The sequence below is a fragment of the Lepisosteus platostomus genome, chromosome 5, assembly GCF_059453375.1.
Source record: "Lepisosteus platostomus isolate fLepPlt1 chromosome 5, fLepPlt1.hap1, whole genome shotgun sequence".
Taxonomy (NCBI): domain Eukaryota; kingdom Metazoa; phylum Chordata; class Actinopteri; order Semionotiformes; family Lepisosteidae; genus Lepisosteus; species Lepisosteus platostomus.
Genome location: NC_142615.1, coordinates 67,848,197 through 67,871,788, shown reverse-complemented (window position 1 = coordinate 67,871,788; position 23,592 = coordinate 67,848,197). Strand labels below are relative to the sequence as shown.

At 49.8% G+C, this 23,592-nt stretch overlaps 4 protein-coding genes across 5 annotated transcripts in view; 1 reads left to right on the top strand and 3 right to left on the bottom strand.

Moving 5' to 3' along the window:
* LOC148671861 (uncharacterized) overlaps positions 1-9,907 on the top strand; it is a 153,326-nt gene extending 143,419 nt beyond the window's left edge. Inside the window, exons 2-3 of the mRNA XM_088632842.1 lie at positions 2,805-5,489; positions 7,601-9,907. Of these exons, the coding sequence (XP_088488968.1) occupies positions 2,805-5,489; positions 7,601-8,835 (3,920 nt within the window). The 3' untranslated portion in view covers positions 8,836-9,907. The remainder of the gene's footprint in view (positions 1-2,804; positions 5,490-7,600) is intronic.
* The window catches only part of LOC148671851 (NACHT, LRR and PYD domains-containing protein 1-like), a 260,967-nt gene that overhangs the window by 90,050 nt on the left and 147,325 nt on the right, over positions 1-23,592 (bottom strand). The window contains exon 1 of one of the 2 annotated variants that reach the window (XM_088632762.1): positions 18,858-18,937. The exons of the other annotated variant lie outside the window; for it this stretch is intronic. Coding sequence (XP_088488888.1) covers positions 18,858-18,891 — 34 coding nt within the window. The 5' untranslated portion in view covers positions 18,892-18,937. Of the gene's footprint in view, positions 1-18,857; positions 18,938-23,592 lie in introns of those variants that run through there. 2 annotated transcript variants of the gene reach the window in all.
* LOC148671858 (uncharacterized) overlaps positions 1-23,592 on the bottom strand; it is a 239,517-nt gene that overhangs the window by 178,243 nt on the left and 37,682 nt on the right. The window contains exon 3 of the mRNA XM_088632735.1: positions 16,219-17,250. Within this exon, the coding sequence (XP_088488861.1) occupies positions 16,219-17,250 (1,032 nt within the window). The remainder of the gene's footprint in view (positions 1-16,218; positions 17,251-23,592) is intronic.
* Positions 1-23,592, bottom strand: part of LOC148671859 (GTPase IMAP family member 8-like) — a 372,703-nt gene that overhangs the window by 323,757 nt on the left and 25,354 nt on the right. The window lies entirely within an intron of this gene.

Here is a 23,592-nt window from a genome sequence, read left to right as displayed (position 1 = left end):
AAGGAAGTTCGACCTTAAAAGCAGGACAGGAGGGAGTATTTCGCCACAGTAACGCCCAGAGGACTAAGACTGACCGCCCCTTGGTCCGAAATCCCCAGACCCCACCGGATCGCTCTCCTTTCTCCGCCTGGCCGTGGCCTGGGGTTCCTCGTGAGGGAGGGAGCCCCCGGTCTCTGTATGTTCTGTGAACAGATGAATAAAAACGGAGAAGCAGCGGTGTGGTTTGTGTTTCTTCTGGGGAGGGATTGACGCTGCAGAAGAGCCGACTGAGAGTCTGCGTTGGAGGAGCCGGTGGAAGAGAGGAGATTGTCCTCAAACTGTACTCGTCCCCAGACCGTCACGGGCTCTGGGGGGGTGGCTCAGACAAGGTGGGGGGGGGGGGTCGGGGTCAATCAGCGCTCAGGCATCTGCGGTTATGAGGGGGTCTGTACACAGAGAGGGGTGGGAGGGGCGAACAAGCCGATGAGCTGCTCAGGTCCGTTATCTACTGTCTGACTCCTGTCTGCTCTCCTGCTCTCTCTGGCCTGCTGTTTCCCCGATCTGTCTCTCTCCTGAAGCAGTTCAGCTCCAGCCTCTGACTTCTGGTGCCTTGTCTCCCCCTGACGGGGACAGAGCAGTACTGCAGCGCCTCATTGACTTCATAGATCCAGACGGGTGTGGACCCCAGTGTCCCGACTGCTGGTCAGTACAGATCAGGACACTGTGTGTGAGAGTAGGGGTGTGACCCCAGTGTCCCGACTGCTGGTCAGTACAGATCAGGACACTGTGTGTGAGAGTAGGGGTGTGACCCCAGTGTCCAGACTGCTGGTCAGTACAGATCAGGACACTGTGTGTGAGAGTAGGGGTGTGACCCCAGTGTCCCGACTGCTGGTCAGTACAGATCAGGACACTATGTGTGAGAGTAGAGGTGTGGACCCCAGTGTCCAAGGATGCTGGCAAGAGTTGATCTGGGTATTCTGGTGTTTTATTTTGCTCTTACTGATGAACCTGTTTAGTTGGTGATTAACTTTATGAATCCACACTAGGTGGCGCCAGAGCAGCGTCACAGCGAGGACAGGAAACCCGCCACCTCACCTCAGCAGGAAGAGAAGGAGAGAGAGAGAGATGGCAGCGCTCAGCCCTGGTGAGTTTTCTCTTGTTCTACCTGTCAGAGTGTCGGTAAGGGAGTCACTGAGGGTCTCTTCTCTGTCACAGAGCACAGCAGCAGCTGGAGAAGTGTCTTCCTGTCTCCTGAGAGTGTGTTCGGTCTGTCAGACACACAGGGTCTGAACTTGGAGAGAGAGACAGGAGCTGATGTACTTTCACTTTCTCTTGTCAGAGATCAGAGATCGGTATTGTCAACTCAAGCTGTTTGGAATGTACTAAATATTTTAATCAAGTGTTTATTTAAGGTAAAATGATTGATGTAAAACCTGACTGTGTGCTGATGGTATTGTTTTCACACTGTTAGTATTCATGATGCTCAGACACGCTCAGATATGAACATTTCCTGTTTGTTGCTCAGAGGTTGTGTTTGTTGTACAGCTGATAATACCAGAGAGGAATCAGTACAGATGAACAACAGAGGAATTTATTTGGCCCATAATTAGTAGTGATTCCAAGTTCTCATGCAGCTGTTTCTCCTGTCCTGACTGGGCAGCTTGTTCCCCCCTCCCGCCCCTCTCTGTGTACAGTAGAGCTTCCTGTCCTGACTGGAGGAGCTCATCCAGCTGTGTCTGGAGAGAAGCCAGGATATCAGCTTGTTCCCCTCTCCCACCCCTCTCTGTGTACAGTAGAGCCTCCTGTCCTGACTGGGCAGCTTGTTCCCCTCTCCCACCCCCCTCTGTGTACAGTAGAGCCTCCCACTCCTGATTTTAAGTCTTAGTGTTGCTTTGAGTTTCAGTGTTAATTCTGAGGAACTCTGAGGTGTCAATATCTAACTGGTCTTTAATGATGACTGACTGTCACTGAGGATGTTGAATATTTTGTATATATTTATGGTTCGCTATCTTCACCCTGTCAGTGTGGGACACTCCCTTCAGACTAAAGAGACTCAGTTTCTCCAGCCTGTCAGTTTCACTGTTTTTAAACTAACATCATGCTAGTTCTCTTCAGTGTGGATCACAGTAGATAGTTTCTAAGCGGTTTGAAACTATACAACACAGATTTCCCAGCCAGGTGGCTGAGTCCCAAACATGTCTTTATGAAATGTGATATTTTAGACTCACTATTGAAGAATCAGGACAGACTGAATGATTTTACAGTTTTTTACATTTATTTTAAAATAAGGTGGTATAAAGGTTCATACTGAACACAGGAGTCCCATATGTGTCTGAACTGCCACTGGACACTCAGAGTGTTAGTGGGACTCTACAGGGCCCTCCAGAAGTATTGGCGCCCTTGGTAAAGATGAGCAAGGAAGACATTGGAAAAATGTCTGTGTTGTTTATCAGATGAAAGAACATCTGACCTTTCAGTGAGGTTAAATTATTCTAAGAAACAAAATCCTGATGAAAAATTAACATGTACTATTGAGAGAACAGTTAAAAATAAAAAATATATATTTTATATAAATTGTAAGAATACAGAATAAGAATGTTGTAAGAATACAGTTTGACTAACATTAACAGAATATGTTTGTATACCACAGAGAATACACAGAAAAATAATCTCAATAATCTGTGATTTTTCCTCTCTCACGGGGCAGGGACAATAGGAAAGATATAGAGGAGTTTTTATCGTAAATTTGAAATGAGATGAAGACTGAAAATATCTGTGATGAGAACTTTATCATGTAAATAATCTGTGATTTTTCTCTCTGACAGGGGAGGAACAGGCTGATTCCCATGAGGCACTACAACGTCTCTCAGAGACCAGGATCGTGCTGCTGGGGGAGAGATGGTCTGGGAAGAGCTCAGCAGGAAACACCATCCTGGGCAGAGAGGAGTTTGACACTGAGAGAGGAACTAAGGAGTGTGAGAAGAGACAGGGTGGAGTAGCTGGGAGGCAGATCACTGTGGTCGACACTCCAGGGTGGGATGAGTGGCTGATAGGGAATGATCCACAGCAGATCAGACAGGAGGTTGTGAAGATTGTGTCTCTGTGTCCCCCAGGACCCCACACTCTCCTCCTGGTGATCCCTCTCATCACACTGAGAGAGAAACAGAGGAGATCAGTGAATGAACATCTGGAGCTTCTCAGTGAGAGAATGTGGAGACACACAATAGTGCTGTTCACCTGGGGGGACGGGATGAGAGACACAACCATGAAGCAGCACATTGAGGAAGGAGGAGAGGAGCTCCAGTGTCTGCTGGAGAAGTGTGGGAACAGGTATCATGTTCTCAACAACAAGAACAGGGGCGACCGCACTCAGGTCACAGAGCTGCTGGAGAAGATAGAGGACATGGTGGCAGGAAACTATGGGCTGTACTTCACTACTGACATTGAACAACTGTACACTGAACTGGAGACATACAATAGAGAGATAGAGGAGCTGAGACAGAGGGAGGAGGAGAGACAGGGAGAGACAGAGGAGCTGAGACAGAGGTTGGAGGAGAGACAGAGAGAGACGGAGGAGCTGAGACAAAGGGAGGAGGAGAGACAGAGAGAGACAGAGGAGCTGAGACAGAGGTTGAAGGAGGAGAGACAGAGAGAGACGGAGGAGCTGAGACAGAGGGAGGAAGAGAGACAGAGAGAGACAGAGGTGCTGAGACAGAGGGAGGAGGAGAGACAGAGAGAGACAGCGGAGCTGAGACAGAGGGAGGAGGAGAGACGGAGAGAGACGGAGGACCTGAGACAGAGGGAGGAGGAGAGACAGAGAGAGACGGAGGAGCTGAGACAGAGGATTGAGGAGAGACAGAGAGAGACGGAGGAGCTGAGACAGAGGGAGGAGGAGAGACAGAGAGAGACAGAGGTGCTGAGACAGAGGGAGGAGGAGAGACAGAGAGAGACAGCGGAGCTGAGACAGAGGGAGGAGGAGAGACGGAGAGAGACGGAGGACCTGAGACAGAGGGAGGAGGAGAGACAGAGAGAGACGGAGGAGCTGAGACAGAGTTTGAAGGAGAGACAGAGAGAGACAGAGGTGCTGAGACAGAGGGAGGAGGAGAGACAGAGAGAGACAGCGGAGCTGAGACAGAGGGAGGAGGAGAGACGGAGAGAAACGGAGGACCTGAGACAGAGGGAGGAGGAGAGACAGAGAGAGACGGAGGAGCTGAGACAGAGGGAGGAGGAGAGACAGAGAGAGACGGAGGAGCTGAGACAGAGTTTGAAGGAGAGACAGAGAGAGACAGAGGAGCTGAGACAGAGGATTGAGGAGAGACAGAGAGAGACGGAGGAGCTGAGACAGAGGGAGGAGGAGAGACAGAGAGAGACAGAGGAGCTGAGACAGAGGGAGGAGGAGAGACAGAGAGAGACGGAGGAGCTGAGACAGAGGGAGGAGGAGAGACAGAGAGAGACAGGGGAGCTGAGACAGAGGGAGGAGGAGAGACGGAGAGAGACGGAGGACCTGAGACAGAGGGAGGAGGAGAGACAGAGAGAGACGGAGGAGCTGAGACAGAGGTTGAAGGAGGAGAGACAGAGAGAGACGGAGGAGCTGAGACAGAGGGAGGAAGAGAGACAGAGAGAGACAGAGGAGCTGAGACAGAGGGAGGAGGAGAGACAGAGAGAGACTGAGGAGCTGAGACAGAGGGAGGAGGAGAGACAGAGAGAGACGGAGGAGTTGAGACAGAGGGAGGAGGACAGACAGAGAGAGACGGAGGAGCTGAGACAGAGTTTGAAGGAGAGACAGAGAGAGACAGAGGTGCTGAGACAGAGGGAGGAGGAGAGACAGAGAGAGACAGCGGAGCTGAGACAGAGGGAGGAGGAGAGACGGAGAGAGACGGAGGACCTGAGACAGAGGGAGGAGGAGAGACAGAGAGAGACGGAGGAGCTGAGACAGAGGGAGGAGGAGAGACAGAGAGAGACGGAGGAGCTGAGACAGAGGGAGGAGGACAGACAGAGAGAGACGGAGGAGCTGAGACAAAGGGAGGAAGAGAGACAGAGAGAGACAGAGGAGCTGAGACAGAGGTTGAAGGAGGAGAGACAGAGAGAGACGGAGGAGCTGAGACAGAGGGAGGAGGAGAGACAGAGAGAGACAGAGGAGCTGAGACAGAGGGAGGAGGAGAGACAGAGAGAGACAGAGGAGCTGAGACAGAGGGAGGAGGAGAGACAGAGAGAGACAGATGAGCTGAGACAGAGGGAGGAGAAGAGACGGAGAGAGACAGAGGAGCTGAGACAGAGGTTGGAGGAGAGACAGAGAGAGACAGAGGAGCTGAGACAGAAGTATGAAAGAAGGGAGAGAGAGAGAGAAGAGGAGCTCAGACAGAGGTTGGAGGAGGAGTGGAGCAGGAGAGAAGAGGAGCTGAAGGAGAAGATGAGAAAGACACTGGAGGAAGAGGAGCTGGAGAAAGAGACAGAGGAGCCCAGACTGCCTGTCAAGAGGAGGAACAGTATGGAGTCGATTCCTCCTGCCAGTGAGTGTGATTGATGCTGTATTACTGAGTCACTGATCTTACTGGTCACCAAACTGAGAGATTCAACCATCTTGTGTCCTGTTAGGAATTAAAATCATACTGTGCTCCGCTCTGTACTGCGTTACTAACACAGTGGCACACAGATCTGTGTCTGTTTAAATCCTCTGTGCTGTAATTGAACTGTTTTCTCTCAGGGAGATTAGATTTAATCCATCACACAGCAGCTCAGTCTCTGTAATCTGTTCCTCAAGACTGTCGGACCAACACTCAATCAATCAAGGTTTATTGATCGATGCACGAACAGTACAGCACACAGCGGTGTTGTCAGCATTGAAATCTGCGAGCTCGTTAAAGGCTCGTTAAGAGGGATGGAAGAGTTGGAGGACAGGAATTTATAGGGGTTAACATTGGGATACAACAGATTACACAACTGCAATTCACAGATTGTGTGGAACTAACACAAGGATAGGAGGTATTGAGGTGTCCTGACAGTGGTAGGGTACAGGGTAGGAGGTATTTAGGTATTTAGGTGTCCTGACAGTAGTAGGGTACAGGGTAGGAGGTATTAAGGTGTCCTGACAGTAGTAGGGTACAGGGTAGGAGGTATTTAGGTGTCCTGACAGTAGTAGGGTACACGGTAGGAGGTATTTAGGTGTCCTGACAGTGGTAGGGTACAGGGTAGGAGGTATTTAGGTATTTAGGTGTCCTGATAGTAGTAGTGTTCAGGGTAGGAGATATTTAGGTGTCCTGACAGTAGTAGGGTACAGGGTAGGAGGTATTGAGGTGTTCTGACAGTAGTAGGGTACAGGGTAGGAGGTATTTAGTGCTCTTCGTAGGTGTCCTGAGAGTGCCAGTGCCCCCTGTCAGTTCAAGGAGGTAACTGCAGGTGTCTGCTGTGGTTGGCTGTTCAGCAGTCTTACTGCCTGGGGCAAGAAGCTGTTCTGACACCTGGTGGTCTTGGTCTGATACTTCAGTACCGTTTTCCAGATGGTAGTAGAGAGAGCAAGTTGTGTTTAGGGTGACTGGGGTCCCTGAGGATGGACCTGGCCTTCTTGAGGCATTAACACAGTAGATATCCCCTGTGTTCAGTAGCGCAGCCGGTAGTGTTCTGAGCCAGTGTCACCACCCTCTGGAGGACCCTGAGCTCGTGGGCGGAGCAGTTACCACACCAGGCAGTGGTGCAGCCGGTTAGGATGCTCTCAGTGGTGCAGCTGTAGAAGCTGGTCAGGATGTGTGAAGGCAGGCTGAACTTCTTCAGTCTGGGGAGAGAGAACAGGCGCTGTCTTGTCTACGGGGTTGGTGTGGTGGGTCCAGGTCTGATCGTCCTGGAGCTTGGTGACGAGCCTTGAGGGTACGATGGTGTTGAATGCTGAGCTGTAATCAACAACAACATTCTCACATACATTTCTCTCTCGTCCAGGTGTGAGAGGGCAGTGTGTAGACCAGGGGCGATGGCCTCCTCAGTTGATCTGTTAGTGTCAAAGGCAGCTCTGAAGTCCAGCAGGACAGGAGTGGGTGAAAGAGCCCATCAGCAGATCATTAGAACCCCAGACAAGAGCTGTTTCTGTACATCAGTCTGAAGGACTCGTCACAGCTTGTCTACAGATCAACGAGTCTGTGACTGAACAGCAGCAGCCTGTTGTAGAATCTGTGTCAAACAGGGTGAGATGGAGAATTACTGAACAGAGTGAAATACCAGCAGGATGATTGCACTGGACTGCACACTCTCCTAGAGTGCTGTTCTTCACTGGAGTGAAGAGATTATCTCTCCTTCTTCAATTAATGTCCTTCTACACTCTGCCCCTGTAACAGTACAGTACTACAGCATGACTGTTGTTGCTTGAGGCCAGTATATAAACACAGACTTTTCAGATGAAACTTGAGTCACTTTGAAAAAATAGATCGGACACAAGGAAAAATCATGAACATCAGGTAAAACTATGTAGTTAGTTGATACTCAAGGTTAATTCCCAGATGTTCATTCTGTAAGATTCCTTCATAATGACTTTTAAGTTTTGTCTCTTGAGCAAACTGAACCCTTCTTGTATGTGGAGAGGTTGGTCTCCTCTCGTGTCACCTCCCTGATGCTCCTGTCTCTCCTCCTGTTGCAGTGAGTGAAGTCGAACCCAGACTCCAGCCCCACCCCTCTGAGCTGAGACTGGTGCTGCTGGGCAGGACTGGTGCTGGGAAGAGCGCAGCAGGAAACACCATCCTGGGCTCAGAGGAGTTTCCCTCTGAAGCCAGCAGCTCCGCGGTCACTCAGGAGAGCCGGAAGAGGACAGGACAAGTGTCCGGGAGACGGGTGACTGTGGTGGACACTCCAGACTGGCTCCACGCCGGACTGTCTGAGGGGGACAGGAGACGGGATGTGGGGCTCTGTGTTAACCTGTCTGCCCCGGGACCCCACGCCTTCCTCCTGGTGACCCCGCTGGGCCGATCCTCAGGGGAGGAGAGGAGGACACTGGAGACAGTCCTGGAGATATTTGGGGAGAGGGCCCTGGGACACACCATGGTCCTGCTCACCCACGCTGATGACCTGGCCAACAGGACACTGGAGGAGTCTGTGCACACAGGCAGCAGGGAGCTCCAGTGGCTCCTGGAGAAGTGTGGGAACAGGTATCACGCCCTCAACAACAAGGACAGGGGCAGCACTCAGGTCACAGAGCTGCTGGAGAAGATAGAGGAGCTGGTAGCAGGAAACAAGGGCAGCTACTACAGCACTGAGACATACCAGGAGGCCGAGTCCCAGATCAGACAGAGGCAACTGCAGATCCTGAGGGACAGAGAGGAGAGCAAACAGAGGGAGGAGGAGAGACTGAGGGAGAAGCACCAGAAGGAGCTGCAGAACCACCTCCGCAGGACGGAGGAGGAGATCCAGACACGAGAGGAGAAGATCAGAGAACTGGAGGAGAAGATAGCAGAGCTGGAGGAGAGGCTGAGGGAGGAGAGGGATGAGGGGAGGAGGAGAGAGCTGGAGGAGGAGCTGAGGAGAGAGAGAGGGGAGAGAGAGAGGCTGCAGAGAGAGATGGGGGAGGTGAGAGAGGAGCAGGAGAGGGAGAGGAGAGAGAGAGAGGAGACACACAGAAGGGAGATGGAGGGGCTCAGGCAGCACTATGAGGAAAAGGCCAGAGAGGAGGCAGAGAGACACAGAGAGACTCTCCAGCAGGTCAGTGTGTCGACATCACAGTTCACTCCAGCAGGACAGGAGCACAGGAGCTGCAGGAGGGAGATCGAGGAGCTGAGAGAGACAGTAGAGAGATACAGAGAGACAGTAGAGAGACAAAAAACAGTGATAGACAGACTCACTGTGTGGCATCAGAGACACACAGGAGATACAGGAGAGTGATTGAGGACCGCAAGCAGCACATCGAGAAGAAGGTCACAGAAGATGACTGAAACAAGAGCGCACACAGCCCGCAGACACACGAGAGTGCACACAGCCCCCACTGACACACAAGAGCACACACAGCCCTCAGACACACGAGAGCACACACAGCCCGCAGACAGGACTTTTCTCCAGACAGCAACCCTGTAATTTTGGGGTGTGCTTTCTTTCCTGTTCTCTCTGTATTGACTGCCTTAAACAGCACCCCAGTTCTTTATTAAAGTCTAAATTATTAGTCTAATCAAAAAAACTTGGTGTTATATTTGATTCTGGCTTAACATTCGACCCACATGTGCAGCATATCGTCAAAACATGTTTTTTTCACCTTAGAAATATCGCTAGACTACCCCCTATGCTATCACTAACTGTGGCTGAAAAGCTGATCAACATTTGTATTCTCTCGAATTGACTACTGTAATGCTCTACTTGCAGGGGTATCAAAATCTACTCTGAACAAACTACAGTCTGTCCAAACCTCAGCAGCCAGAATCCTGACCAGGTCTAGTGCAAGTGATCACATCACTCCTATCCTGGAGTCCCTACACTGGCATCCAGTTAAATTCTGTGTGGACTTTAAAATCCTCACGCTCACCTGTAAGGCTCTGCATGGCTTGGCACCTCAGTACCTGTCTGAACTATTATCGCCCTACTCCCCACCTCACAACCTTCGCTCTGCTAATTCTCCTCTCCTTACTGTCCCCCAAGCCCCTCTACACTCTTTGGGTGACAGGGCCTTCTCCTGTTCTGCCCCCAAGCTCTGGAACTCTCTCCCCAAGGATATCAGAGAGTCACCTTCTCTAAACTCCTTCAGATCCAGACTCAAACCCTCTTCTTCAGAAAAGCCTTTACTGAACTGGTTCCATTCTTCACCCCTCTGCTCTTCTTAGTACCACCTTCCAAAGTCTCCTCTGTGCACTGTAATTGTGTTTTATCTTGTGTATAATTTTGTTTTATTGTTGTTGTCATTCTGTAAAGCGCTTTGGGAAGCCACCTTAAAAGGTGCTCTATAAATTAAAGTTTTTTATTATTTTTATTACTTGTCATTTTGTGTGTTTGACTGATGGGCAAAGATCCCAGACAGAGACTGGATCCCTGGATCTCTTGAGATCCACCAGCAGGATCAGGGAGAGGGTCACTGTGTCTGAACCTCTTTCCAAGGCTAAAGAATTAACTGGGATACTGTTGATATAAAAATAGTGAAATAAACATTTAAGGTGAAATGTTGTGAATTGGCATCTGATACTTTTTAATTATTTGTTTAAAGAGAAGGAAGAGGATGATCCAGTTCGACTGACAAATTGAAGTATCTTTATGATTTTTTTGTGAGTCTATTATTATCTATATCACCACCAACCTAAAAAGTGACTTTTTAGCTGATGTGACAGAGGACCAGCCTAGAGGACCAGGTATTGAAGAGAAACAGGAACGTGTGTTTTTACCTCCTTCCAGCTGAAGTACAGCAGTAGAAACCTATTGTTCGCGTCTTTAGAATGATACAGAAACGCTGTTGGAAAACAAAGGTGATTATGAGAGCAGTAGTTGAATAAAAATCGAAATCAAGCCCTGCAGGACTAAAGGGATCCTGCCTGTTGTAACAGAGCTGACTGACAGGAGCTGGTATTTCATACCAGACTGAGAGGATTATACTGGGGAGAATAACAGACAGTCAGGAGATCAAATATTGTAGGGTTACACGTTACAGGACTCCCGTCTCCTGTGGAGACACACCTGTGGGGTCGTGTCAGGGCAGAAGTCCCACATTGTAAACCAGTGTAAACTGGGACTGGGACCAACCCGGATCAAGACCAGACCTGAGAGCTTCAGGACTCTCTCCCACTGGTGTCCTTTTCTCTCTCTCTGTCCCGTGTCCTAACAAACCCTACTAACACCCCGTGTGGGAAAGAGGACCCGCTCGTCCCTCCTGTCCTGTCCCGGTGTCGCCGTCACTGGGACTGGAGCAGCCGGAGAGGAGACGCACTTCCAGAACTTTCCTTCCCGCTCGGCTCTTCCCCTCCTGAGGAAAGAGCATCTTCCCACACAAACAGCCCGTTTCTCTCGGAGACGCCCGCAGCACAGGGGGCCTTTTCCCAGGACACCAGGACTCCCCTCGTCTGCGGAAACACCCGGGAAGAGCCTCCCAGCCCACAGGAGGGGATTCCCAGTCCTTCCCGGGATTTCCAGGACAGGAGCAGCTCCTCAGCTGGGAATAAAACCGCCCCGAGAGGAGCTCCAAAAATAAAGTCGTAATTCTGAGATTGTAAGTCGCAGTTGCGAGATATAAAGTCCTAATGACCAGAAATAAAGTCGCAATTCTGAGATTGTAAATCGCTGTTGCGGGATATAAAGTCCCAATGACCAGAAATAAAGTCGTGATTCTGAGATTGTAAGTCGCCGTTGCGAGATATAAAGTCCCAATGACCAGAAATAAAGTCGTGATTCCGAGATTGTAAGTCGCCATTGCGAGATATAAAGTCCCAGGTGCCGGACGAGCCGGCAGCGGGTCTGGGCGCCGTAATGAAACGACGTCTTTCATCATCACGTCGGTTTTCCAGCGGCGCTTCAACGTCCTTCTGCACAAGCGAGCGGTGTGTTTCTGCAGCTGCACTCCGGCTGAAGGAGGTGAAAACGCGCTTCTCTTCCAGAAAGGTCCGTGTGTCCGAGCGAGCGGCCGGCCTGATGCGCGCAGTGTGGCTGACCGTCGCGCTGAAGCGCCTCTGTCTCTTCCTCAAGACCCCTCATGAGCAGCCCCTCGAACACCCACACCAGACACGCTGTGAGTAGGAGGCACACGCCCCCGCTGGGATCGCAGACACAGCCCGGCCGCCTCACGCCTGTCCTGGCCCACCCTGCCTGGCGCCCGCCGGAAACAGCTGCTCGCCATCTCGGCCACAACCGGCCCCTTTCCCACCGCGGAGTCCCGGTCAGCGACACTGTGCTCTTATACCGGGTGTGACACCGCCAGACCCACAGCTGGATACAAACTCACTGTTCCACTGTTACAATTATATACATGTAGTGGGCTCTCTGAAGGCACCAGGTCTGTAGGGTTTGGGCATTTACTGGGACATTTATTAATTGTAGCAGTAAATCACAAAATGATTCTTTTGATGGCCTTAGAATCCAACCATGCGATATAACTCAAACAACGCACACACACAGGTACTAATACACGAGGATACATTTATTAATACATAGAATATGCATATAAACCTAACAGATCTTATCGAGAGGGTTATCAGAATACAAAAGATATATATTCAATCAGTTACAAAGTGTTACACATGTAGATTAAGCCGGCCCAGGGACGCCAAATAATGTAGATTAAGCCGGCCCAGGGACGCCAAATAATGTAGGGAAAACCGGTTCAGGGACGCCAAATATGTAATCATAGTGGCTCTCTGAAGGCACCAGTTCTGTAGGGTTTGGGCATTTACTGAGACAATTATTAATTGTAGCAGTAAATCACAAAGTTGATTCTTTTGATGGCTTTAGAATCCAACCATGCGACATAACTCAAACAACGCACACACACAGGTACTAACACACGAGGATACATTTATTAATACATAGAATATGCATGTAAACCTAACAGATCTTATCGAGAGGGTTATCAGAACACAAAAGGTATATATTCAGTCAGTTACGAAGTGTTACACATATCAAGAGGACATACGTTCAGTATATCATTCATTAAGACCGTTTTGTAAAGTGAACTTGGTTACAACTTCTACATTAGATACTCAAAACAAGTACATAACTCTTAGGAATTAAATTGATATCAACTGGTTGGGATAACAATTGAATTCTCGAGCTGTAATGCATTGAAGTTGAATACTCATCCAATCTCTGGGGATTCAGATCTCCTGCGGGCACAAAGAAACAGTTTCAGCCTGTTGCTGTCCAATCCGCGCTCTCTGGCTTGGTGCCGCTACATACATATATTCTGTTACACACACATATACAATGTCAGAATTATATCCAAAAGTATTCATGACATTTATAGTGTAACGCTTACGGCCGACAAGCAGTGTGTGTAAGAGCCGGCGTACCAGAGAGGGTGACGTCACCGCCCTTCCTTGTGATAGCAGGACCACAGCTACTGGGCTGTGGAGAGATCTCTCTTTAGCTCACGGGGCTAGGTCGCTGCAGAGAGACGCGGAAGTCCCGGGTTCGAGCCTCCAGTCGGGATGGGGCCGACCAGATGCGGCAAGGGCGCCCGCCTGAGCCCCCGTTGCGTTACAATATATATACACAAAGAATACCAAAATACAAACATGATAAAAATAGAACATTAATTTAAAATTAGTGTTCTTCACATGGGGCACTAAGGGCTGTTTTTCAGTGAGTCAGATCTCTTACGAGGAAGAGATCAGTGTTTCAGTGGAGAGTCCTCACTCTGTGTCCAGGAAGTATCCAGTCTTCCTCTCCCGCTGGGAAAGACTGTGTGGATCAGTGACTGACCTGCGGCAGTGTCTCTGTGTCTCTCTGTCACTCCGATAACACTGCCTGAGCTCCTCCTCTCCCTCTCCTGCTCCTGTCTCAGTGTCTTCAGCTCTCTCTCAGCTCCTCGATCTCCTGTCTGTTTCTCTCTCCTGTCTGTGGGCTGTGTGTGTTGTTCATTGTATCTGCTGGCTGTGTGTGTCTGTGGGCTGTGTGTGTCTGCTCATTGTGTCTGTGGGCTGTGTGTGTTCTCTATGTGTCTGAGGGTTATGTATTCTTGAGTGCCTTCAGGTTGTGTGTGAGACTACGTTGTGACTACTGTGTGTGCTCTTGTGTGTCTGCGGGCTGTGTGTGCCCTTGTGTGTCTGCGGGCTGTGTGCGCTCTTGTGTGTCTGCGGGCTGTGTGCGCTCTTGTGTGTCTGCGGGCTGTGTGCGCTCTCGTGTGTCTGCGGGCTGTGTGTGCTCTTGTGTGTCTGCGGGCTGTGTGCGCTCTTGTGTCTGAGTCTGTGCTGCTCTGGGTTCTCCTCCCAGTAAAGCTCCTATCTGAGCTCCTACTGCAGCTCCTATCACTGTTCCTGCTGCTGCTCCTGTTGGGCCCCTCAGGGCTCCTGCTAGGGCCCCTATTGCTGCCCCCAGTCCGGCTCCCAGCGGCACCAGTCTCAGCTCAGAGGGGCGGGGCTGGAGTCCGGGTTCGACTTCAGTCACTGCAACAGGAGGAGAGACAGGAGCATCAGGGAGGTTACGCATGAGAGACCAACCTCTCCACAGGTAAGAGGAGTACAATTTGCTCAAGTCATTCCTTGACAAACATAACTTAAAAGACATTATTATAATTATAATAATAATAATAATAATAATAATAATAATTGCTTACACTTCTATAGCGCTTTTCTGGACATTCCACTCAAAGTGCTTTACAGGTCATGGGGATCCCACTACCGCCACCAGTGTGCAGCCCCACCTGGGTGATGCTCCAGTCCTCTCACACACACCAGCTCTCAGTGGGGAGGAGAGCAGAGGGATGAAGCCAATTCAGAGAGGGGGGTTATTAGGAGGCCATGATGGGTAAAGACCAGGGGGTAATTTGGCCAGGACACTGGGGTAACACCCCTACTCTTCTCGAGAGACACCCTGGGATTGTTGATGACCACAGAGAGTCAGGACCTCGGTTTGACGTCTCATCCGCAGGACGGCGCCTGTTTACAGTCCAGTGCCCCCGTCACTATACTGGGGCATCAGGACCCACACAGACCCCAGGGTGAGAGCGCCCCCTGCTGGCCCCACTCACACCTCTCCCAGCAGCAGCCTCAGTGTTTTCCCAGGAGTCTCCCCTCCAGGTACTGGCCAGGCTCACACCTGCTGGGCTCCAGTGGGGCTGCCAGCTGGGAGTTGCAGGGTGATATGGCTGCTGGCCATTATGAAAGAAACTTACAGAATGAACTTCTGGGAATTTTTCTTGGGCATCATGCCCAGAGTCGGCACAAGTACATCCTCCACCCTGACCCAGAACATCGGCGTTCCCCAGCGCTGCAAACTCAGGCCTCTCCTCTGTTCCCTGTTCACCCACGACTGCGTCTCCAGGAACAAGACAAACTCCATCATCACGTTTGCGGACGATACAACGATAATCAGCTTGATCACGAACGGTGATGAGTCCGCCTACAGGGAGGAGGTAGAAACGCTGACATCATGGTGTCAGGACAGCAGCCTCTCTCTGAACACCAGCAGAACTAAGGAGCTGATGGTGGACCACAGGAACAGACCAGGCACCCATTCACATCAGCTGGTCCGCAGTGGTCCAGATTGTCAAATTCCTAGGTGTCAACATCACAGGCGACCTGACCTGGACCCACCACACCAACCCCGTAGACAAGACAGCGCCTGTTCTTTCTCCCCAGACTGAAGAAGTTCAGCCTGCCTTCACACATCCTGACCAGCTTCTACAGCTGCACCACTGAGAGCATCCTAACCGGCTGCACCACTGCCTGGTGTGGTTACTGCTCCGCCCACGAGCTCAGGGTCCTCCAGAGGGTGGTGACACTGGCTCAGAACACTACCGGCTGCGCTACTGAACACAGGGGATATCTACTGTGTTAGATGCCTCAAGAAGGCCAGGTCCATCCTCAGGGACCCCAGTCACCCTAAACACAACTTGCTCTCTCTACTACCATCTGGAAAACGGTACTGAAGTATCAGACCAAGACCACCAGGTGTCAGAACAGCTTCTTCCCCCAGGCAGTAAGACTGCTGAACAGCCAACCACAGCAGACACCTGCAGTTACCTCCTTGAACTGACAGGGGGCACTGGCACTCTCAGGACACCTACGAAGAGCACTAAATACCTCCTACCCTGTACCCTACTACTGTCAGGACACCTCAATACCTAAATACCTCCTACCCTGTACCCCACTACTGTCAGGACACCTAAATACCTCCTATCCTTGTGTTGGTTCCACACAATCTGTGAATTGCAGTTGTGTAATCTGTTGTATCCCAATGTTAACCCCTATAAATTCCTGTCCTCCAAGTCTTCTATCCCTCTTAACGAGCCTTTAACGAGCTTGCAGATTTCAATGCTGACAACACCGCTGTGTGCTGTACTGTTCGTGCATCGATCAATAAACCTTGATTGATTGAGTGTTGGTCCGACAGTCTTGAGGAACAGATTACAGAGACTGAGCTGCTGTGTGATGGATTAAATCTAATCTCCCTGAGAGAAAACAGTTCAATTACAGCACAGAGGATTTAAACAGACACAGATCTGTGTGCCACTGTGTTAGTAACGCAGTACAGAGCGGAGCACAGTATGATTTTAATTCCTAACAGGACACAAGATGGTTGAACCTCTCAGTCTGATGAGCAGTAAGATCAGTGACTCAGTAATACAGCATCAATCACACTCACTCTCGGGAGGGATGAGGTCTATACTGTTCCTCCTCTTGACAGGCAGTCTGGGCTCCTCTGTCTCTTTCTCCAGCTCCTCTTCCTCCAGTGTCTTTCTCATCTTCTCCTTCAGCTCCTCTTCTCTCCTGCTCCACTCCTCCTCCAACCTCTGTCTGAGCTCCTCGGCCTCTCTCTGTCTCTCCTCCTCCAACCTCTGTCTCAGCTCCTCTGTCTCTCTCTTTCTCTCCTCCTCCCTCTGTCTCAGCTCCTCTGTCTCTCTCTGTCTCTCCTCCTCCCTCTGTCTCAGCTCCTCTGTCTCTCTCTGTCTCTCCTTCAACCTCTGTCTCAGCTCCTCTGTCTCTCTCTGTCTCTCCTCCAACCTCTGTCTCAGCTTCTCTATCTCTCTATTGTATGTCTCCAGCTCAGTATATACTTGGTCAATGTCAGTAGTGAAGTACAGCCCATAGTTTCCTGCCACCATGTCCTCTATCTTCTCCAGCAGCTCTGTGACCTGAGTGCCGCCCCTATCCTTGTTGTTGAGAACATGATACCTGTTCCCACACTTCTCCAGCAGCCACTGGAGATCCTTCCCTCCTCCCTCAATGTGTTGCTCAATGGTTGTGTGTGTTAGTGTGTCCCCGCAGGTGAACAGCACTATTGTGTGTCTCCACACTCTCTCACTGAGAAGCTCCAGATGTTTCTTTACTGATATCCAGTCTGTGTATGAGTTCACATTAATCACCAGGAGGAGAGCGTGGGGTCCTGGGGGACACAGAGACACACTGCGCACAACCTCCTGTCTGACACTCTGTGGATGTGCCCTTCTTATAAAAGAGGAACCCCAGCCTGGAGTGTCGACCACAGTGATCTGCCTCCCAGCTACTTCACCCTGTCTCTTCACACACTCCTGAGGTTCTCCCTTAGTCTCAAACTCCTCTCTGCCCAGGATGGTGTTTCCTGCTGAGCTCCTCCCAGACCGTCTCTCCCCCAACAGCACGATCCTGATCTCTGAGAGACGCTGTGGTGCCTCATGGGAATCAGCCCGTCTCCTCCCTGTCAGAGAGAAAGATCACAGATTATTAACATGATAAAGTTCTCATCACAGATATCTTCACCACTTATCCCATTTAAAATTCACGATAAAAACTTTTCTATATCTTTCCTATTGTCACTGCCCTGTGAGAGAGGAAAAACACAGATTGAGATTATATTATATATATATTAAAAAATGTTCTGTTAATCAGACTGTATTCTTAAAACATTCTTATTCTGTATTCTTACAATTTATATGAAATATTTTTTTATTTTAACTGTTCTCTCAATAGTACATGTTTATTTTTCATCAGGATTTTTTTTCTTAGAATAATTTAACCTCACTGAAAGGTTAGATTTCTCTCATCTGATAAACAACACAGACATTTTTTCCAATGTCTTCCTTGCTCATCTTTACCAAGGGTGCCAATACTTCTGGAGGGCCCTGTAGAGTCCCCCTAACACTCTGAGTGTCCAATGGCAGTTCAGACACATATGGGACTCCTGTGTTCAGAATGAACCTTTATACCACCTTATTTTAAAATAAATGTAAAAAACTGTAAAATCATTCAGTCCATCCTGATTCTTCAGTAGTGAGTCTAAAATGTCACATTTCATAAAGACATGTTTGGGACTCAGCCACCTGGCTGGGAAATCTCTGTGTTATATAGTTTCAAACCGCTTAGAAACTATCTACTGTGATCCACACTGAAGAGAACTAGCATGATGTTAGTTTAAAAACAGTGAAGCTGACAAGCTGGAGGAACTGAGTCTCTTTAGTCTGAAGCTGAGTGTCCCACACTGACAGGGTGATGATAGGGAACCACGTACAAAGAAAATATTCAACATCCTCAGTGACAGTCAGTCATCATTAAAGACCAGTTAGATATTGACACCTCAAAGTTCCTCAGAATTAAAACTGAGGCTCAAAGAAACACTAAGACTTAAAATCAGGAGTGGGAGGCTCTACTGTACACAGAGGGGGGTGGGAGAGGGGAACAAGCTGCCCAGCCCTGTTGTTGAAGATGATACCCTGGCTTCTCTCCAGACACAGCTGGATGAGCTCCTCCAGTCAGGACATGGGACTCTACTGTACACAGAGAGGGGTTGAGGGAGGGAACAAGCTGCCCAGTCAGGACAGGAGAAACAGCTGCATGAGACCCTGGAATCACTACTAATTATGGGCCAAATAAATTCCTCTGTTGTTCATCTGTACTGATTCCTCTCTGGTATCATCAACTGTACAATAAACATGGCCTCTGAGCAACAAACAGGAAACGATCATATCTGAGCATCATGAATACTAACAGTGTGAATCCAATACCATCAGCACACAGTCAGGTTTAACATCAATCATTCTACCTTAAATAAACACCTTATTAAAATATTTAGTGAATCCCAAACAGCTTGAGTTTACACTACCGATCTCTGATCGCTAACAAGAGAAAGTGAAAGTAAAACAGTTCCGGTCTCTCTCCTTGTTCAGACCCCGTGTGTCTGACAGACAGAACACACTCTCAGCAGACAGGAAGACACTTCTCCAGCTGCTGCTGTGCTCTGTGACAGAGAAGAGACCCTCAGTGTCTCCCTTACCGACACTCTGACAGGTAGAACAAGAGAAAACTCACCAGGGCTGAGCACTAAGCTCCTAAACTCTGCCATCTCTCTCTCTCCGTCTCTTCCTGGTGATCTGAAGGGCAGGACTTTGTCCTCTCAGTGGCCCTTGATAAAATATTTAGTGGGTTCAGTTAATGATTAACTCACCAGAGCAGAATGAAGTCTTGGGCGCCGCCTGATATGAACATTTCTGGTATATCTCATCACTTAGGAATTTAAAAATACTTTAAAAATTATTTTTCATAAGGAAACTCTCTTGTTTGGGGTTCTGGAAAGTTGATCTAAAAGGATCTCCAAAGCACTTTACAGTCAGGGACCCCACTTCATCCCACCTGCAAACAACTGAGGAGAGGGAATTTGGGGAGTACAGACCGAACCCCGACTAAGCAGCACCCCTGACCAGCAGTCGGGACACTGGGGTCACACCCCTACTCTCACACACAGTGTCCTGATCTGTACTGATCAGCAGTCGGGACACTGGGGTCACACCCCTACTCTCACACACAGTGTCCTGAGATCTGTACTGACCAGCAGTAGGGACACTGGGGTCACACCCCTACTCTCACACACAGTGTCCTGATCTGTACTGACCAGCAGTCGGGACACTGGGGTCCACACCCCTACTCTCACACACAGTGTCCTGATCTGTACTGACCAGCAGTCGGGACACTGGGGTCCACACCCCTACTCTCACACACAGTGTCCTGATCTGTACTGACCAGCAGTCGGGACACTGGGGTCCACACCCCTACTCTCACACACAGTGTCCTGATCTGTACTGATCAGCAGTCGGGACACTGGGGTCCACACCCCTACTCTCACACACAGTGTCCTGATCTGTACTGACCAGCAGTCGGGACACTGGGGTCCACACCCCTACTCTCACACACAGTGTCCTGATCTGTACTGACCAGCAGTCGGGACACTGGGGTCCACAACCCTACTCTCACACACAGTGTCCTGATCTGTACTGACCAGCAGTCGGGACACTGGGGTCACACCCCTACTCTCACACACAGTGTCCTGATCTGTACTGACCAGCAGTCGGGACACTGGGGTCACACCCCTACTCTCACACACAGTGTCCTGATCTGTACTGACCAGCAGTCGGGACACTGGGGTCCACACCCCTACTCTCACACACAGTGTCCTGATCTGTACTGACCAGCAGTCGGGACACTGGGGTCCACACCTGTCTGGATCAATGAAGTCAATGAGGCGCTGCAGTACTGCGCTGTCCCCGCCAGGGGGAGACAAAGCACCAGAAGTCAGAGGCCCGAGGTGAACTGCTTCAGGAGAGAGACAGATCGGGTAAACAGCAGGCCAGAGAGAGCAGGAGAGCAGACAGCAGATAACTGACCTGAGGATTTCATCGGCTTGTTCCCCCCTCCCACCCCTCTCTGTGTACAGACCCCCTCTTAACCGCAGATGCCTGAGCGCAGATTGACCCCGACCTCCCCCCACCCCCCTTGTCTGAGCTGCCCCCCCAGAGCCCGTGACGGTCTCGGGACGAGTACAGTTTGAGGACAATCTCCTCTCTTCCACCGGCTCCTCCAACGCAGACTCTCAGTCGGCTCTTCTGCAGCATCAATCCCTCCCCAGAACAAACACAAACCACACCGTTTTTATTCATAATGAAGATATTATTTATTTAGATTTAATGAATAAATTCTTTTTAAGCGTTTTTCTGGGGGCATCTCTGCTGTTGAAATAAAGACTTAGGAAACACAAACAAAGACCTCAGTCAGTTTCAGAGGAGAAACCGCCCCCCCCCACTAACGATGAACGCAAGAAGGTTAAAAATGAAGACGACCCGCGACCTCACAGGCGTGTCCGTGGGAGTCTGCTTGAGCGACGCAGAAACACGTCCACGCCTGGGGCTCGCCTGCCATTCCCACACAAGAGAGCAACAGGAACCGGAAGTCCAGGGCTCCGTCTCTCGCCGGGGAGCGTGGGTGGTGGTGTTTTTGTGGGGGTGGGAGAAGGGAGTGAAACACCCCCACCCCACGATCATGTCACTCGCTGTCATCGACCGATCGATTATGGAGAACCATTCCAGTTCCTCACGGTGAAGGAAGAGTAGCACCACCTCCGCTCTCACTGAAATACTCTCCATCAATAAGACGCACGAGTCTCTCCGTCAATAAGATAGCTAGATAAATAAGCCACGCAGGAAATCAATCAATAAACAAACAGAGCGATAAGGCGCCACGGGCGTCTCCGCCCACGAGTCCCGGACTCCCCTCTCTGGGCGGCAGCGGTCCGGGTCCGAGCTCGGGTTCGGGTCCGGCTGGCCGGTATGGGCCTCTCCCGTCACGGTCGGACTCCATCCAGAAGGGGGGCGGGGGGGGTTACAGGACGGAGCTGCTGCTGCTGCTGCTGCTGCTGAGGTACTGAGAGACGCCGACCAGGAGCAGCACCTCCCCGGTCTTCATCGCCTCGGCCGCCGCCCCCTCTTCCTCCCCTGCCAGGAGGGGCGATGGCGGTGGGGGTGGGGGGGGGGCAACAGCAGACCCGGCCCTTCCTCCTACCCCTCTTCTACACTTCTATAGCTCTTTCCTGGACACTCCACTCAGAGCTGTTTACAGGTCATGGGGATCCCACATCCGCCACCATTGTGCATCTCTTTACAGGTCACGGGGATCCCACTACCACCACCAGTGTGCAGCCCCCACCTGGATGACGCCCCAGTCCTCTCCCCACACACCAGCTCTCAGTGGTGAGGAGGGCAGAGGGATGGAGCCAGTTCAGAGAGGGGGGTGATAAGGAGGCCATGATGGGTAAAGACCAGGGGGGTAATTTGGCCAGGACACCGGGGTAACACCCCTACTCTTCTCGAGAGACACCCTGGGATTGTTAGTGACCACAGAGAGTCAGGACCTCGGTTTGACGTCTCATCCACAGGACAGCGCCTGTTTACAGCCCAGTGTCCCCGTCACTATACTGGGGCATCAGGACCCACACAGAGCGCAGGGTGAGAGCGCCCCCTGCTGGCCCCACTCACACCTCTCCCAGCAGCAGCCTCAGTGTTTTCCCAGCAGTCTCCCCTACAGGTACTGGCCAGGCTCACACTGCACCACACAGAGCCGGTACTCACCGCGTCGGAGTACAGCACGCTCACGGCCGGCACCCTCAGCGGTTGTGCAAATTTCCGCCGATTCACTGCTGCCGCATGGCGCTCGAGTTTTCAGAGAACTGTGTTTGTTTTTTGGAACAAACAGGCCGCTGCTCCCCGGGAGGAACTACTGATAATAATAATACTACTGATAACAATAGTACTACTACTAACAGTAATAATACCACTGATAATACTAATAATATGACTGCTACTACTACTACTACTACGGACAACACTAATAATACTAATACTGATAATACTAATACTACTAATAACACTAACAATACTAATACTCTACTAATACTACTGATAACAATAATACTAATAATGCTGCTGCTACTACTACTAGTACCGCTGACAACACTAATAATACTACTAATACTACTACTGATAATAGTACTACTACTAACACAAATATACTACTAATAACAATAATACTGTAGCGTTTGCAGGTTCTTTTCAGAACAAGGACGAGTGGAGACGCGATTAACAAACAAGCATGAGCTTTATTCGTTTACAACCACACAAAACCAAACACAGGATATACACACACGAGGAGACTGACGGAACACGTACACATCTTTAGGGTGGTAACTACCTAACAACACACTATACTTTTACAGGACTACACAGGGCACTAGAACTACTAGGACATTATTTACACAGGTAGGGTCAGCCACTGGTCATCGTGCTGACCCTCAGACTCTCCCCGGCTACCACTCTCAGCATGCCCAGCAGTACTACAAGCGCCTAGGGGCACTTCCTCCTCACCACCAGGCGAGGGCGTTACAATACTAATAATAACAATACTAATAATAATACTACTGCTACTACTACTACTGCTGACAACACTACTACTCCTAATAATAATAATCTACTAATACTACTGATAATGATAATACTAGTAATAACACTACTAATACTACTACTAATACTAGTAACAATCTCCTTCACACAAGAACTGCACACACGGTGTACAAATCAGATGACTGGAGAGTAATTTCCGACGGTGATAAACACAAGGAATAGAACTGACCTTGTTGGTTTCTCTAAAAACACTACAAGTCCTGTCAAAGACAGGATATGCTCCACTAGAATTGTTGTCTCTGACCGGTGAGAAATTTCGTTTGTTGTGCGAAGGACTCGGCAAGAAGAGATGTGTCAATTCAGGTGCAGTTGTTTATCGTGAGGGAAAGCACAGATAATATGGGCTTTAATGAATTAACAGTGAAAGTGTAGCAGGGGGCCTCGTATGGACTGCGGTTGTGTCTAGATTTTGTTTGCATTTAAAGATCTTGCTTGTCTTTTGCAAACAAAATCTAAGCTAAGACTTTTACATGAAACATAATGCAGGAGCAGCTGCAGCCTAGGTAGACGTGCCGAAAACCACGTTACGTTGTTATTATTTACTTTATTATTTATTATTTCTCACTGAACACTAGCGCCCCTCTATGATCACACACTAAACAAAGTACTTTGCCGCTCTGATTACTAACTGAACACTAGCGTCCCACTGTGATGACTCAATGAACACAGTACTGTCCCACTGTGATTACACATTGAACACAGTACTGTCCCACTGTGATTTCTCACTGAACACACTACTGTCCCACTCAGATGACACACTG